The sequence below is a fragment of the Pterocles gutturalis genome, unplaced genomic scaffold, assembly GCF_000699245.1.
Source record: "Pterocles gutturalis isolate BGI_N339 unplaced genomic scaffold, ASM69924v1 scaffold14191, whole genome shotgun sequence".
NCBI lineage: Eukaryota > Metazoa > Chordata > Aves > Pterocliformes > Pteroclidae > Pterocles > Pterocles gutturalis.
In genome coordinates this window covers 1-15,903 of record NW_010103243.1, presented here as the reverse complement: position 1 = coordinate 15,903, position 15,903 = coordinate 1, and the positions used below count along the sequence as shown (strand labels likewise).

The following is a 15,903-nucleotide window of genomic DNA, read 5'->3' as shown; positions in this document are numbered from 1 at the left end:
CCTTTTGGCAAACGAACTCACAAATAGCCGTTCGGTTTTCTTAAATGTGTTACTGACTGTGGTATGTGAAGAGTTACGTTCATAGCTGATACAAGTCGGCATAGTTTGCTTAGAGGTACAAAATGGGATTCCTGTACTGTGCCTGAGTGAGCTAGGGCTTTGTGCCAGTCTTAGAAAAAAGCATTGTCTTCCAGGTGTCGGACTTTTAAAGGCAGTTGGGCATTGGGGTGTGTGAATAAGCATGGGGCCTGACTGATTTTAATTAAGTGGAATTAAGTGCCCACACTCTTATGAGAAACCCCCCGAGACCCCTGATTTTCTTGAGAGTTCTGCTCTTTGCTATGGTACCTGCCTAAGTTGTGAGATTTAATTTTCAGGGACAATTTAAGGTCTCACTACTTAGTTTTCAAAATGAGAATCATCTTTCCATGTTAATTAGGTGCTTTTGGAAATATCATCTAATGCCTTTTAAACTGGAGGGCTAGAAATGGGAGAACAGTCTGAATTATGTCATCTCTGCATACCAGAAAGGAAAGCAAACAGCAGCATTTCTACCCAGTTCATACTTTTGAATAAAACAACTCTCAAAGTTAAAAATCCAGTCTGCAGAAAAGACAAAATCTAATCCCATTTCATAGCTGTGCTCTTCAAAGCTAGTGTTAAATTTCAAGTCTTAGAGGATTTTTTTCTTTGGAGAAATATGCTCAACACTTGTTTTCTGGAGCTTTTAATTAAAATTTGTCATGCTGTGATAAATTCCTTTAAAAAATGTTACAGGCTCTAATCCACATCAGGGGAGGAGAGAAACAGACAGCTTTCCATTTGAGTGGATTATTGGATTAGGAAAGGACACCGATTCCAGTGAGAACAGCTCTGTGATCTGCAGCGGCTGTTGAGAGCGTGCATCTGATAACTTCCACACTCTGCAGTCCAGTGTGTGTTCCACAGATTAACAGGGAGTTAGACTTGTAGTGATGATGGCTCAGATTCTCTCTTTATTTATTTTTATAATTGTAAATGGAAATAAGAAGTTTAAGATGTCTGTAATTTAACTGTAATCTTTTTTATAGGGGAAATATTTCTGACCCATTACTGCTACCTTCTTTGAATTTTTTCTTTTTAATTAAAAACTTCTCTATTTACTCTTGCAGACCAAATTATCTAGTGGACCAGGGTGAGCTTTTCCTAGGACTACATCAGGAAGAAAAAGTAAAGAAATAACGTGATTTAATTGATTGCATGGCAGGAGAGAGGCTTTTCATAAAGCACGTGAGGATCACCTAATTCTGCTCCTATTAACAGTAAAGCATCTTTAGGACAGTGTGTGTGGGTGCTATAGGGAGCACACAGAGGAGTACAGAGGAGCTTAACAAAAGGTGAAAAGCGTCTGTTCATGCTGTACTAGGCTGACTGTTCTGATTTAAGGCTGTCATTGAAATCTCTGGACTTGGACGTGCATGGCTGCATACTGTTGTTCACATGCACAGTCTGCAGTTTTTGTATTTTTTAAACAGAGATGTAAGTCCTCAGCAGCTCTGAAATTGAACCCCAGTGTGCATGGTATTCATTGATGTACTTTTTCATTGTTAGTATTACAAAGGTTCAACGACATGACAAACCTTGAGATGTGTTTGTCTTGAATTCAGGAGAATACGGATGTTGTGTAACATGGTTTTTTGAGTGTTTTGAGATCCTGGATGCGATGGGTTAGTTATAAAACCCACCTCTGCAGACTGCAAATACATTACTTTTTTTCCCTCTTTCTTTTAGTCTTCTGCAATTGAATCAGCAAAAAATACAGCTTTTACACGGGCTCTGAAGAAAGAGTAGGAGCTAAGCTTCGGAAAGGGAGTCTGCGTCTCTCTGGGTAAATGACACATGATTCATTAAGTCTGTAAAGCAAGGTGTATAAATTTTTGTGTGTTTTTTTTAAAAATGTATTAACTATTGTAAAGTTTGTAAATACCTTTTTAAAATAAATGTAGTTTTTATGAGTGAACCAGTCAAAAAAGAGCATATAAAAGTCTTTCATGCATGGACGACTGAAGTGTGAGTGGAATTACATCCCAACAGTAAGTTTATTCTTGGTTTTTAACAAAGAATTTTTAACAAATACTTTTTAACAAAGTATTTACTGTTTTAGCCAGAGACTGGTGAGGTCAGACAGGCATTGCCTGTACGCATGAAACCAAAGCTGTCAAAAGCTGTCCCATCCAGGTTGTCATCGCAGGACACGAACCAGACTCTGTGCTGCTGAATCCCCACCACTGGACTAGATCATGTTCTCTTTTACATATAAGCTAGTAATCCACACAACAATTATCTTCTGCTATTTAAATGCAACTTCAGAGTGTTTATTCACATAATGCAATCTAAGCAGAGGTCAGTTTGGAGAGGAATTGATTTTAACATAGCTCGGAGATTTTATTCTGGGTCCATTGTTCTGTGTGGCTTTGTGGGTTTAAATCTTCTTTCGTCTGGCTTCTCCTTCCATCAGGCTTTCCTGTAAACACACACCATATACTTTTCTTAAAGAGAAGAAATAACTTTGATGATGGAATTTTAAAGCCTAGTCAGATGCTGAAATATTCATATTGTGGTCTCCAGTGGAAGGAGGATTAGAACGACATAAATCTCACCCGACCCGATCTCTCAGCCACCTGCCCGTGGATCTGAGCACACAGGGTAATAATGTAACTGACACTGATAATGGCCCTTTTCATCCCCGAGGGCATGACCAGCTTTACATCTGTTCGTGTGTCCACCACGGCGGCAGTTCTTGGAGTGCAACCCATCAGCTGTTGAACACTACACTCGACAGCAGCTTAGGACAAGAAGCATGAACTTGCACAAAGCGTCGCTCTGTAGAGTGCTTCTGTGAGCTTAACCAGTTGGCCAAGACACCAGAGACAAGAAAGCTGTGCTTGCAAAAGTGTTACAGGGGCATTACGGAGCGGCACAGTTGCCCTGTTACCGTTCCCTGTGTACCGTAGTACTGTTCACACGGAAACCATGTGTCACATCCTGCTGGATCTGCTCTCCTACTTGAATATTTATTTATGTCCCTACCTCAGAGTTGAAATCCTGCGTTGTAGAGGCACTGTCTGAATTTGGCTTTTTTTTTTTTTTTCCCCTTTTGTATCTTAGCTAGGTGTATTTTTGTTTGTGCTCGCTACCAGCTTCTCCAGGAAATGATCAGGATAATTCAAACAGTTTTTCCATGGGGTGGACCATTTCCAGACACCTCCCCTTTCATTGCAGAATATTCTTGTAGCAACTCCAGGAATGCGTTACACTGGAAAAGCTGCATCTGGAAAAGGTTTCGTTTGTTTTCAGTGTCATTAAGCAGCTAGAAGTAAGGAGGCCACATAGCTCAGACCGTGCTACAGGAATGAGATGCAAGTAGTAATAAGACTACTGCAAGTAGTGTTACTGGAAGCCAGAGTCACAAAGTTCCCATTTTGTGTTCAGTACAAATATGATTAAAGATGACCTAAAAAAATTGGAGTTTAGGTAATTTCTGTATGAAGATCCAATGGAAGTCGGATTCTGACCTGTCTGCATTACTGTTACAGAGCTCCCTCAGTGAAAGGCTAGAATGAATGGGTGCTTGAAACTTTTGGTCTTGGCTTCAAAAATGAAGTGGAGATTGAGTGTTTCAACTTTTAGGACAGCACAGAGCCACTTCTCAGAAAGCAGTGACCATCTGGCCTGATCAAGGTGTTGCTATGTTAATTAAAGAGCACATTTTTGCTTGAGAGTATTCTTTCTATGGCAGTTAATTTGTGAAGTCTCTGCTGTCATTGCGTTAGAGCATCTAATGGAAAATCCATTTCCCAGCCTGGGGACCCTGGGAGCAGCAGCTTCCATCTGGCTTGATCCTTCAGCTGGCAAAGTGCGCCCTTGAAGTTAAGCATCTGTGAATGCTGCATAGATTTGTGTTAAGGTAGAATGCATTTGACTTTTTGTTTTTAATTTAGTGAGTAATGGCATTGCTACAACAGGAGCATAAGAACAACATAGTCCTGTCCTGGGACTGTGAGTGTTTGAGAATCCTGCAGATAATAAGGCCAGAGCCAGTATCGCCACCTGTGAACTAAACGTACGTGCCTCTTCCTCCTCTTCCACCACCTTTTTTTCTCTTCCCTCCCTTGTACGTTCCTGTCCTGGACTGGTCTCTGAGTTTCCCCGTAGTAATAAAAGAAAAACCACGTTACTTACCATGGCTTCCTTCAGATCCCTGAACCTGGAGTGCTGGGACGAGCCTGGGCATCCGGTCTTCTGCACTTCCCCCAGTTTGTCCACTTCATCTGCAATCTGAATTGGGAAGAGATACAGCCTTCACGAAAGGAGATCTTTCTGCTAAAGCACCTCTGCCCTAGTCACAGACGAAGATGAAACTTCTACTGCAAGGCTGTCAAATGTCAGCTTACCCTCGTGCCAGCTACTTTCCAACTGCTGCTTTAGGAAGAAGTGTGTGTGTATATATATGTGTGTGTGTGTATTGTGTGTCTGGGGGGCAGAGAGCTGCACATGCACAGGAAAGCCTATGTCATCTCTTTTTTGCTTGCATCTTTTACAGACAAGGGATTCTAGCTAAAACAACAGGGTGGTTTTACAGTCTAGAACCTACCTCTGGAAATGACTCCGCCAGGTCTTCGGCGTTCCTTTTTCCTCCGGGTTGCAGACCATAAGACCAGTGCTGAGCCAGGCAGATTTCCACAGACATGACAAACAGGAGGATGCTGGCAAAGATCTTCCTGGACTTCTCCATCCTGTGAGAGAACAAAACAAATTCTTCTGATCATAATGACATTACAGCTCCATTTTGATCTTACAGAATTACGGAAATGTCACATTTCTGGATCTCTAGTTCTGATCTCCTGCCCCCCAGCAGCACTGTGCCTGGGTGTGAGCTTTGGAGTGTCTCCAAGTGTGGATTATCTCATTATAAAGAGATTTAACATATGAAAAAATTGGATGAAGATCTAAATTAGGATTTTTTGAACACCCTTTCAGAGTTTTAGGAATGTCTGGACCTCAAAGGTTGGTCCCTGTTGGTGCTCGACAGATGGGTTCAGTCTAGCTGGTTTCTGTCCTCAAGTCCCTGCTCCTCAGAAAGTGCTCTGTGCAGCCGCTTCTAATGCAAGTTCCATCTATACGAGCATCTGTAAGCGCTGAATAAGTAAAAAGGGAATATGGTATGTTGTTCAAGCACGTTACCTGCTTGCTGAGAGGGGTTGCAGCAGAGCTCCAACTCTTCTTTGTCTGAGAATGCCCTACAAGCACGCTTCTCATCTCACTTTATATATACAGCCGCCCCGACACCAAACCTTTCGCAGCAGGTAACTTTATCTGATTCTATCTCACAGGCTGCAATTTTGTTCTTAAAATTGCTGTAATGCAGCAGAAGTAAAGCACATAATTGGCACACCCCTGGTGTAGCTATTAAATTCAGCTGTTCTCTCTAAGAGCCAGAGAAGTACCAGCCTTTCCTCTGAGAGGCTGTGAATCTGACATCCAAACCTCGCTGGCGGCTGGAAAACACACACTCTTGTCTGTCAGTGACTTCTGATTTTTAAGTTCTTGGGTGAGTTAGAATTTGTTGAGAGTGGCTTACAGGAGCTGAAATGGGTGAGGTTTAGTCTTATTTCAGGCATGAAGGAAAGAGCCTTTGGAGCATAACCACGAGCCCGTGACGGCGGCAGTGCACAGAGCGCTCTGGGTGCTCCTTTTAAACTCCTCCTTCATGTTTAAATGAAAGTGCCTTGATAGTCTTTGCTCTATAAAATGCATAGTAGTATTACACTGATCAAACGGACAAGGATATGAGATTGCAAACATGCTTTGTGGTCACGATGGAGTCTCATGAACAGGACTCCCAGACACTGCTGTTATTTTGGATTTCTGTATGTGTGTATGTATGCATTTTCTTCATTCCTAAGAATTTATAAATATATTTATAAATATATAGTTTTATAAAGGAGTTGATAGCTATTTGTATGCAGGAGTTAAATTCAGTAGTTCTGACTAGAGAAATCTGTTTGGTTTTGTTTTTTTTTTAATCCACCTGGCAGCTATTTTGCCTTGCTGTGCCCTGTTTTGTGTGCAATTGAATGTTTCGTGTTTAATGTTCTTCAAACATCCTCTCTTCCTTGCTCCCATGACCTCTTTGAGATTAATGGATTAAAAGTAATTTAATCAGTAAATAAGGAGGATTTAGTGACTCTCGCAAAGAGTAATTCTTCCTGCTCTAATGCTCCTCCTACTCATGGCGAGAGCAGCCAGCATTTAACTTCAGCTGATAAACTGATCAAGCTGTGAAAATAGTTTGTTTCAGCGGGAGAAACATTACTCCAGCGTGGGCACACCACTTTAGAAGTGAGATTTTCCTGTGCCAGTGTTTTAAGACTCCTTCCTTCCCTGATGAGCCCTGCAAAAATTAAGTTTATTTAAAGATAAATAGAAGATTTTGTTCATCCTGAGGGATGACGTTTGAAGAGAGAAGGGGGCCTGCTTAGCCCAATAATTGCACCTTTTATTAACCCACTGTTTTAAGCCAGGTCTAATGACAGCCTGCCCTCAACACGGTGTTTCTCCACAGGTGGTTGTTACCAAAGCCCGTCGGAAAGGGCACATCACCGCATTGCCTGGGGAGCTGTTCCGCGTCTCCTCTTAGTTTCTCCACAGGTGGTTGTTACCAAAGCCGTCGGAAAGGGCCCATCACCGCATTGCCTGGGGAGCTGTTCCCGTGTCTCCTCTTGAACTCCAGCCCCAGTCCTAAGTTCCATAAAGCATCCCTCCCTGGCAGCCAAGGACTGGTCAGGAAAACCTGGGTTCGTGGATTCCCATTCCAAAAATCAAGACCTCTTTTCTCAGAAGCGTTGGAAAGGTTCACCCTAACCTATGGAGTCTCTCAGGCTTTAGACACCTTTCCCAACCCAAAGTGTACTGGAGGTGAGAAACTGAAGAACCAGATTTTTTTCCAGTTCTGTTCTCAGGGTGCTGTGCAGCTCCTGTGCAGATGTGCTGTATCCGTATTGTCCCTGTTGTGTCACAAGTGTATCACAAGCACTTCATAGACCAAAGTCAAGGCCAGGTTTTTTTCTTCCAGAGTGCTTTAGCACTTCCTTATTAAGACACAGTAATTTCTAGTGTGGAAAGTGCGTTTTCAATAGTACACATACTTATGTAAATTGCGGTTAACGACTTCTGACTCCAACTATTTTATTAAGCAAATATGAAGGGTGGGGACAAAGGAGAGCTGAAGTGTTGCAGATGAATAGCAAGTGAAAAAACCCCCACGACAGTTCTCAAAGTGAATGGATCAGAAACATCACAGCAATCCCACAACACAAGGTGTGCTTCCTTGGTTTTCTAGCAGGTAAGCTTTATGCTTGAAAGCAAAAATTCATTTCCTTTCTGCCATAGCGCAAGGGGCCTGTGCAGAACCAAAGATATTTAAAACTCAGTACTCTCATAAAGTACTCAAGCGTGGGTAATTCCTAGTTTCCAGCAAGCAGTCTATTTAAGAAAACACTGGTTCTCTGCAAGTCCAGGCTAAGGTGACAGTCAAGAGCTCACGAAAGGCAAAACCAACTTTAGCTGCAATATTTTTAGCTTTGTAGACAAGGAGCTATTAAAGTTGCCTTCTCTTCTAACTTGCTGTCCTTCCCATGTAAGTCAGATAAGACTGAGATATTGGGTTTTTTAAATTAAGACAACCAAGACACTTTTGTATTTCACACTTTTATTAATGCAACTTAAATTAGGCTGGAACCTGCAATTTCTGAATAGACCACTTTGGGCTATTCATACAGCTTTGTCATAACAAAGGAGGTACCTTCAATTCATCTGTGAATGAGTGATGCCGTATGCTGTGATTATTCAAAACATAGTGCTTCAGTGAAAGTTCAAATATATTTTATACACAGTGATTATGAAAATATATTTTTCCATACAATATTTTACTTCTGCCAGCTACAAAATATGATAAAGAAAAATAATTCATTTATTTCTCTAGCCCTAGGAATCTTCTTCTACTGCAACATATACATCACTCTCAATGAAAGCGATGAGGTGGGAGAAAGGACTCCAAAATCACGCTGAAATATTTCCCTTGAATCTATAGGTGTGTTTCACCAAGGATAGGGTGGTGTCCTAGAGCCAGATCAAGAGGCCTGGGAATCTGGAGGAAATAAAATTCTGAACCACACGTGGGATTTTGAGTCCCAGCAGTTCATGCCATATGCCTGAGTCAACTGAATTTGAAAATAAGGGAGAATCCTGCAATTTTCCCCTAGAAAATAATATACTGGTCCTGAACTCATCTTTCTAGATTGATGGCAAAGCAGCATTTTCATAACAACTACTCAGACAAGACTTCTGTTCAGAGGACAGAAAATCTGCACTGCAGTAAAAACCCACTGAAGGAGCTGTGGAACTCCAGCTACTGCTAACAGCCTCACATTCTGTAAGCTGTAGGAGACATTGGTTCTTCACTTCCGGAGACAGCTGAATTTCCTTAGATTCAAGGTTAGTTTAACTTTGGGGTGTTTTAAGCAAGCATCTGAGGTAAATGTTCTTGATGCACCTTTTTTTTTTTTTTTTGGTATAGTTTCTTCATGTGCTTTTTGATTGTGTATACAATAAATGTTGCGTTAGATGAGAACTAGATTGATACTACAGTGGAAACAGCTTATTAAACGAAGTGCACCACCACTTAACGAGATGCTGTGAGGCTTTCTGCACTGCAGAAGTCACAGGTAAAGCCGTTGTGGAAAGGGCACTTTGCCCTATTCAAGACGCTTTTACAGCCACTTTAAGCAGGCCCAAAGTGGAATACTGAGATCTGGCAGGGAGAAGGATTATGCCCATGCTTTCAAGGATTCAGTGTACAAGAGTATTTGCATAGTACGTTGAGGGGAAGAGGTGCCATTTATTCATATACTGGCATAATGACGGGAGGACGGAGCATGTGCCGTGGCCCCAGTGCTTATCTCTACGTGTTGTATTTTCCTATGTACATTTAAATTCCCACAAAGAATGAAAAATCTACAGGTACTCCAGGTTGGAGTGGTTTGGACATGTAAAACCAAGAGAATTTTTCTTACCAGCTGTGATTGATAGTGCAATCTCACACTAATTTGGAAAGGATTAAATAAGACATCCACTTTCCAAACAGCGATGGTTTGGTTATAACAGATGTGCTGCGCAGGCAGATCCCTTCCGTGGAAGCGGATTCCACTGCACATTTTAGAAGACGATAAAGCTGTACTATACCTGCATTCAAGCTCCTAAAAGGCAGTATATTACCTGTGATGACAGTTAACTACTGTTTTCACCCAGGCAGAGTACCTGAAACCATCCTGTGGACATTGTCCAAACCACATCTGTCACTGAATACACTGTGCATGAATGAAGAAACTCTAAATACACCAGTCTAACCGTCAACCTGAACTTTGTTGCTACTATACGTGAATAACATTTTCTATTCATATTGCAGCTACAGATTTAATAAATAGAATTGCATATATTGTGCTTTATAAATTAAAATGCATTCCAAAGTGAGGCAATGCTAAACAATGACTCTATTTACGCCCCTGCCCCAAACCGGCCACACATTGTGGTTCTGGAGCCAGCCCGCTGCCTCGCTCTGTTCACAAAGGTAGAAATAGGGTTGGTTTCTACCTCTTGAACCAAAGCTCCCTCCCCCAAAAGTGATGAAAGAAGAATTTACTTAGGCACTACTGCAAATGTAAGTTGTCTAATAACCATTACTTCTAACTTAATAAGGGGAGGAGGTGAAAAAAGACACAATAACTGTTTTGATTCCTTCCTCTTCGGCATATTCTCTTCCCTATCTGACGCTCTGAGACATGTGCAAAGGTGTCAGCATCTCTTCAAAGATAGCTCCTTTTACATTAGATCCCCTTAAATTAGCTTCTTGTAGATCACAACCTGATAGATCACAATTCTAAAGGGTAAAAGAAAAATAAATGTTAATTGATTATACCCAGAACTTAGTTCAAAACTTTACCTTAACTACTTTCATACAGAAACCACATCTACTTCCATAAATTTCAGTGTAAACTTCTACCCTATCCCTTCTAGTTTAAGAGTTTTAGTTACTTCTTGTAGGAGAGTAGTTCCTTTTCACAGTAACAGCTGGATTTATTTTTAAATCGTCAGACTTACACTCTTTATATCAAATTATCTTCCAGGAGTTTTTAATGCTTGCTGAACACAGCTAGAAAGAAGCCGCCTCTTGCAATCTCACCAGACATTGCTCTGAATACTTCTCTAGTACTCGAGGAAGGACAGCCACATACACAGCTTGCTAAATGAGTTAGTTTGTCTTTCTAATAGAGGCAGCAGGGTACCACGTGCTACCAGTCAGGTAAGATTCCATCATTACTCTACAAATGATGTCCCAGGATCAAAAAAAAAAAAAAAACCAAACCACAAACCCAGGCAACTGCATTTCTCTTCAGTTCTTCACTGCTGGCATGATCTCACTCTAAGAGTTAAGTTTAGCAGTACCTCCATGCATCACTTTGAGATGATACAAGCTATTCCTGTGGCTTTGAGCTGCTGAGCCTAGAACAAAATGTGATTCCCTAGCTCATCCATATCTCACCAAGACTGAAAAAAGACTAGCACACTGTCTAGTTTGAAGCTGGAGAACTTGACCAAGAGCCAGCAATTCCCAAAATTTTATCAGTTCACTAGTTAGTATACAGAATGAATCATAACTCACTTCCAAGTCAGTTCCTGCCAAAGTTGCTCCTCTAAGATTACAGTTTTTTAGTTTTGCATTTTTCAGCGTTGCAACTCTTAGATTAATTCCTGTCATTTGACTGCCTTCCATGTCAACACCTTTCAGGTTAGCACCTAAAACACAAATAGTTATATGAGGAAAAACAGTCAGAATCACAGTAGCTTCCTCAGAGCCATGTAGATTGATAGAGAAAACATGGATTGTACAAACCCCAGCTAAACCTTTCACATGCCATACAGATTTACAAACACATGGTTCCGTTTCCACAGAGTGCCTAGCAGGCAAAAACTTCTTACCTTCCAGATTAGCTTTAAGGCCTGATGGATCTTCAAAATTGCAGCCTTTTAGAGATGCTCCTTCTGCATTGGAACACAGCATCTTCACTCCTTGCAGGTTTGCACACTGATGGAGATACACGTCAGAAAAGTGCAAAGATTAACAATACCGAAAATGATCAGAGCATAGTTCTCGTTTCTGTTTAGGGTGTGGATCCTATTAAAGCACAACAGCCTTGTTACTGTGAGGAAGTGTAAGAACTTGCCATACTATTACTTCCCCATCACCAGGAAGGCAGATAATTCTCACCTGCCGCCCTCTTTTTACTTAAAGTTACCTTCAAAATGTTTTGAAGTGATCTAACTGGAAAAAATACAGAAAATATTGAAGAACTACATGTTTTACGCTTATCTACTTGTTCCAATTCCTCTTCCCTTAAAGTAGCTAAAGGACAGCCCAGGCTTTCCAAGATGCAACAATCCTTACATCAAGCACCGATCCAGAGAGGTCCGCTCTTTCAAGATTTGCACAGCACAGGTTGGCATGTGCCAGGTTGCAACGGCTCAGGTTAGCCATCTTGAAGTTTATGTACCGAAGATCTAGACGTGAAAGATCTGCTCCACTGAAATTGAGACCCTAAAACCAAAACAACAAACCCCAAAAAGTTACAGAAGATAAGGTGTAGCTCTGAACACAAACCAGTTAAGAGAATCGGGTGTATGTGCATGTGTATATAAATATACAGAGATACACACCCAGAGGAGACCATCTATTCTACTACATAGGACTAATGAGATGTTAATGCAAAGCTATCAAGCACTGTCCTTGGTTATGCTGGTGCATTTTACATTTAAATAGAATAGCTTAACAAACTGCTCCTTCAGGAAACCTTCAACCTCAAGAAGGAAAGCAGCACACTCAAATTTCATGTTAAGGTCACTCTGCCACAGCTTGGAATCAAAACTCAATTAAGAAGGAAGAGGGAGGAAGCATACATTGTCTGAATTTCATGTTGTCGCGTGATGCTGCGGGATATTTCACCACCAGACACCAACTCTACAGATCAAGACAAAGTCTGCATTTCGCACCTGGCATCGCAGCTCGGACTTGGTTTGGAATCGGACAAACTCCTTTCGAGAGATCGGAGAATGATCCTCAGCTGGCTGTGAATTCTGTTGAGAGAGTTGTTTAAGAGCTAATACAGATAGGACTGAATTATGTATTGCCTGGAAGAACAGGTCATAGCATTTATGTATTAAAGAAAACAAATTACCTTAATAGCTATTTCTAGATGTTCAATTAGTGAATCGATACCAAAAAACCTGGCTTCTTCCAAAACACCTAGCAAAACAAAGCAATATTTGTTATTTACAGGCAGTCATTAAACAAAAGAGCACTCTTCTTCCCTTCCTGGAGAAGGCAGTGTATGGCCACACCAACAACATGCCAGAAAGTTTGGGTTAATCCATCCTTACTATTAGAGGAGCATCATTTCAATTCACTTTCTTTACTTGTTGTACCTTTTATATGTTTTAGCTGCACTAACAAAGATGAACAGATCACTTGTGGAAGTTTAAGGAGTCTGTAAGAAATGAATGAACTAAGAAAACTGACAACAACATACATTATATTATATGTAACTGGATAGAAGAAAAGTGAGCTTGCCTGCAGCTAAAAGGAGAAAGGATGTTCCCAATACCAGCATTAGGTTAAAGATATCAAATCCCAAATTACAGCTAGATATTAATCCAGTGTGGAGAATTTTTAATGCTCTCAAGATAAGTTTAAACTGTATATCTTCATTAAACCAAGCATGTGGAAATGCAGCGCTTGAGAATAAAATCACCAAAGAAAAATCCCAAACATTCAGATGAGCATAGTCCCACTGACTTTATAATGTTTCCCCGAGGGCAAAGTTCAACTTCTAACGAGTAATAACTTAGGAGAGGTCATACAGGTAATACCTACCTAGCAAATTAATGCCATCATTTACAATGAGCTGTCCATGACGCAAATAGTTCAAAATTGGCTCAAAATACTCTGGACTGCGGTCAATTAGGAATGCTCCTCTATGATCTTGCTTATTTCCCCAAGCATCTGTTTCCATAACATATATATAATTACATTTGATAAATTAAATAGAAGAGCATTTGCTTCAGTTTCAGATTGTTATTATCAAAGGGTACCAGATTACTAAAATTTCCACTGGAAAGGGCATTTCTTAAAGAAAAAGAAGGAAAATAAGCACGGGGGGGAAAGGATCACCTTAAACCAAACTGGCTTCTGCTATAACTAAAACATTTCATCACACACTTTAGAATCACTGATAGAATAAAAGCAGCATTAAGATTTTAGTCTGCCCTTGCTTCCTTAAGGCTGTCTCCTACAGTGTTTGTCCACCGATTCTGTTGACAAAACTGAGCAAGATGCAACAGTCAGAAAATCTAAAATCAAACAAAGACAGACCCCAAAATATTAACTATGGATGGAAGTTCTATTTTCAGTTTGTGAGATAAGCATTACATAGGCAACAGAGAAATAAACTATTACAAAAAAAATGATTATACATTCTGCTTTGGTACTTGAACATACTCTTGATATAACATACAAACAAGAGTCTCAACTTGACAGTGCCATTTGCCTACTTTGCTAATTTGTTAACTTAAAAAAGAAAGTTTATTTCAATATACTAACCTTTATCTTTAAACATGTGGGCCAACATACTGTCAGGTTCTTTATTAACCAAAGTGCTCCTAGAAAACAAAGGCAGCGCAATTTTATTTTTGCCTGGACTGTTTCCCTCAAGAGACAAGCTTGCTGGTTGGAGTGTGTTTTCTGCCCTTGGTGCATGACATGCATTCCAACAGCTACCACACTGTACTGATTGAATTTCATAGCGTGATACCAAAATGCATTTCTGACCTCAGGTATCGTAAAGGTATTTTAAATACAAAGCACTTAGTTAACTGAAATATTCCAAGGATAAATCCAGGCCTGTTCAGGCTTTTTGCCAGTTTTACTTGATATGTAAACTGGTTAGGAATTAATTTTTTGCAAAATTGTGGTACCAAGTATGAGATACAGAGAGAGGTGCAGAAGTCAAAGACATCCTACTCCACAGTAAGTTATTTTCTAGCTCTTTTGCGCAAGAGTATCTGAAGCCTCACCAACTGAATGTACACTATCAGCTGCTATAACTACTTTTCTGAAATCAAGTCCCTTCAGAACAAAACCAACTAGTTGTATTTTTACCGTGTAGTGGTGAAGTATCGGCCTCCAACATTGAGCGTTAACCAATCTGTGTGCGCCCCTGTTAGCTCTTCGTGAGGTCTCCCATCAGTCTGAGGATCTACACACAGGAGAAAAGCACAGTAATTATTAGAAAAAATGGTGAATAATACTGAATCCTCCATACCTTCTAAAAACACCAGAAAAGAACATTTTAAATTCACTTTAAAGCAAAAAAAAACCCCTATTTACATTAAACATAAGAATTGCAGAGACTTACCAATGAATGGTTCCCCTTCACAGACAAACAAAACATCATCATCCCTGAAAGGTGAGGGGGCAGGGGAATGAGAAGGAGAAAAAAAAAATTAATCAGAATTTTTTGTTCATCTAAGTGACAGTGGGAACCCCCTCCTGATTAGTTTCATGTAAATGATAATCAGTTGCCATTAGGTAGAACTTCAGTATCTGATTTTTATCTTAATTTTGCAGGTTCCAGTGGACTGTAATATGCTTGACCTCACTGGAGATGTTGTCTGTATCGACCAGGTAGGGATCACTTCTATTACTCAACCAGTTTAGTTTTACAAAACAGCTACTTTCCCCCGCCTCTGGGAGTATTCTATGAAGCCAAAGCAATGCTAGCAGCTTGTCTCCTTTTCAAAAACACCTCATCCAAGTGCTGACTAGAATAGCGGGATTTTCCTACATCGCACTGTGGATCAACACAGGAGGATGGTAAAGGGCATAAAATGCAGCTTGTATCAAGTTCTGATTCATCAAGATAGAAATGCTTTGAAGTTCAAAAGACAGTATTATTTTTCCTTCGGGCGTGAAAGCACCTCTGGGCACACTGTCTGGAGATGACAGGATCTGTTTTTAAGGCAAGCACTGGTTATTGATTCAGGTCCGAGGACTAACAGCCCAGTCAGTCTCTTAATCCGCATCTGTGATTTGACTTTTATTGGATGAGCCTTACCTAATCAAAGCGATATCATCAATGAGTCCACCTTTCCCGTTGTAAACACTGGTGGCTTTGATGCCAAGCTTGTTACTAGCCACAGAGAGCAGATCTGACAGAGTCCCGTACACAGCCACGACCTGTGGAGAGAGAGGTGGCTACAGGCACCCTGCTCACCCAGTTCCTGCCGCTTCAGACTTACTGCCAGGGATACCGGTATCTTCTGATGTTATGTATGGATCTTTACTAAAAAAAAGGAAACAAACAGACCAGCTCTGGTGTTACAAACACAGCTGCTTCACAACGGGGAGACTTGCCCATCTCCTGAGGTGTCAGCAGCGGCGACAGAACGAGTGTCGGTACCACAGGAATGATTCCAGCATTGATTTCTCTAAAGAAATACCGCTATTAGTTCTGTCCCGAGTCTCTCCCAGATTTATCTCCCTCTCTAAAACCAGAGATTGAACTGCTGTCACACTAACTGTGTGATGGGAAACATCCGAGAGCCTGGGGACAGCACAGAGCGGGGCCTGTCCTGGCTGGGCCGGGGACCCTCAGCTGGCTGCACGCTGCTGCAGGGGCTTTACACCCTTGTGTTAAGTGACAACAGGACGGTGACTTTCGCCGCGATTCCCCTCATCCCTCGCCGTTATCCCCC

The 15,903-nt window shown here is 41.0% G+C and overlaps 2 protein-coding genes across 2 annotated transcripts; both read right to left on the bottom strand.

Moving 5' to 3' along the window:
• Positions 1–2,461: 2,461 nt before the first annotated feature.
• Positions 2,462–4,774, bottom strand: GNRH1 (gonadotropin-releasing hormone 1 (luteinizing-releasing hormone)). The gene is made up of 3 exons (XM_010086647.1): positions 4,634–4,774; positions 4,222–4,317; positions 2,462–2,503 (listed from the first exon to the last, which is right to left on the bottom strand). Exons 1-3 carry the CDS (start codon positions 4,772–4,774, stop codon positions 2,462–2,464), a joined length of 279 nt encoding a protein of 92 aa, XP_010084949.1.
• Positions 4,775–9,761: 4,987 nt separating this feature from the next.
• KCTD9 (potassium channel tetramerization domain containing 9) lies at positions 9,762–15,385 on the bottom strand (the record flags this gene model as incomplete). The annotated part of the gene is made up of 11 exons (XM_010086648.1): positions 9,762–9,976; positions 10,760–10,893; positions 11,077–11,182; positions 11,543–11,692; positions 12,145–12,228; positions 12,330–12,397; positions 13,025–13,153; positions 13,751–13,809; positions 14,309–14,405; positions 14,565–14,608; positions 15,264–15,385. Coding segments are annotated over 11 exons (1,110 nt in total), but the record flags the coding sequence as incomplete, so codon positions are not given.
• Positions 15,386–15,903: the final 518 nt, after the last annotated feature.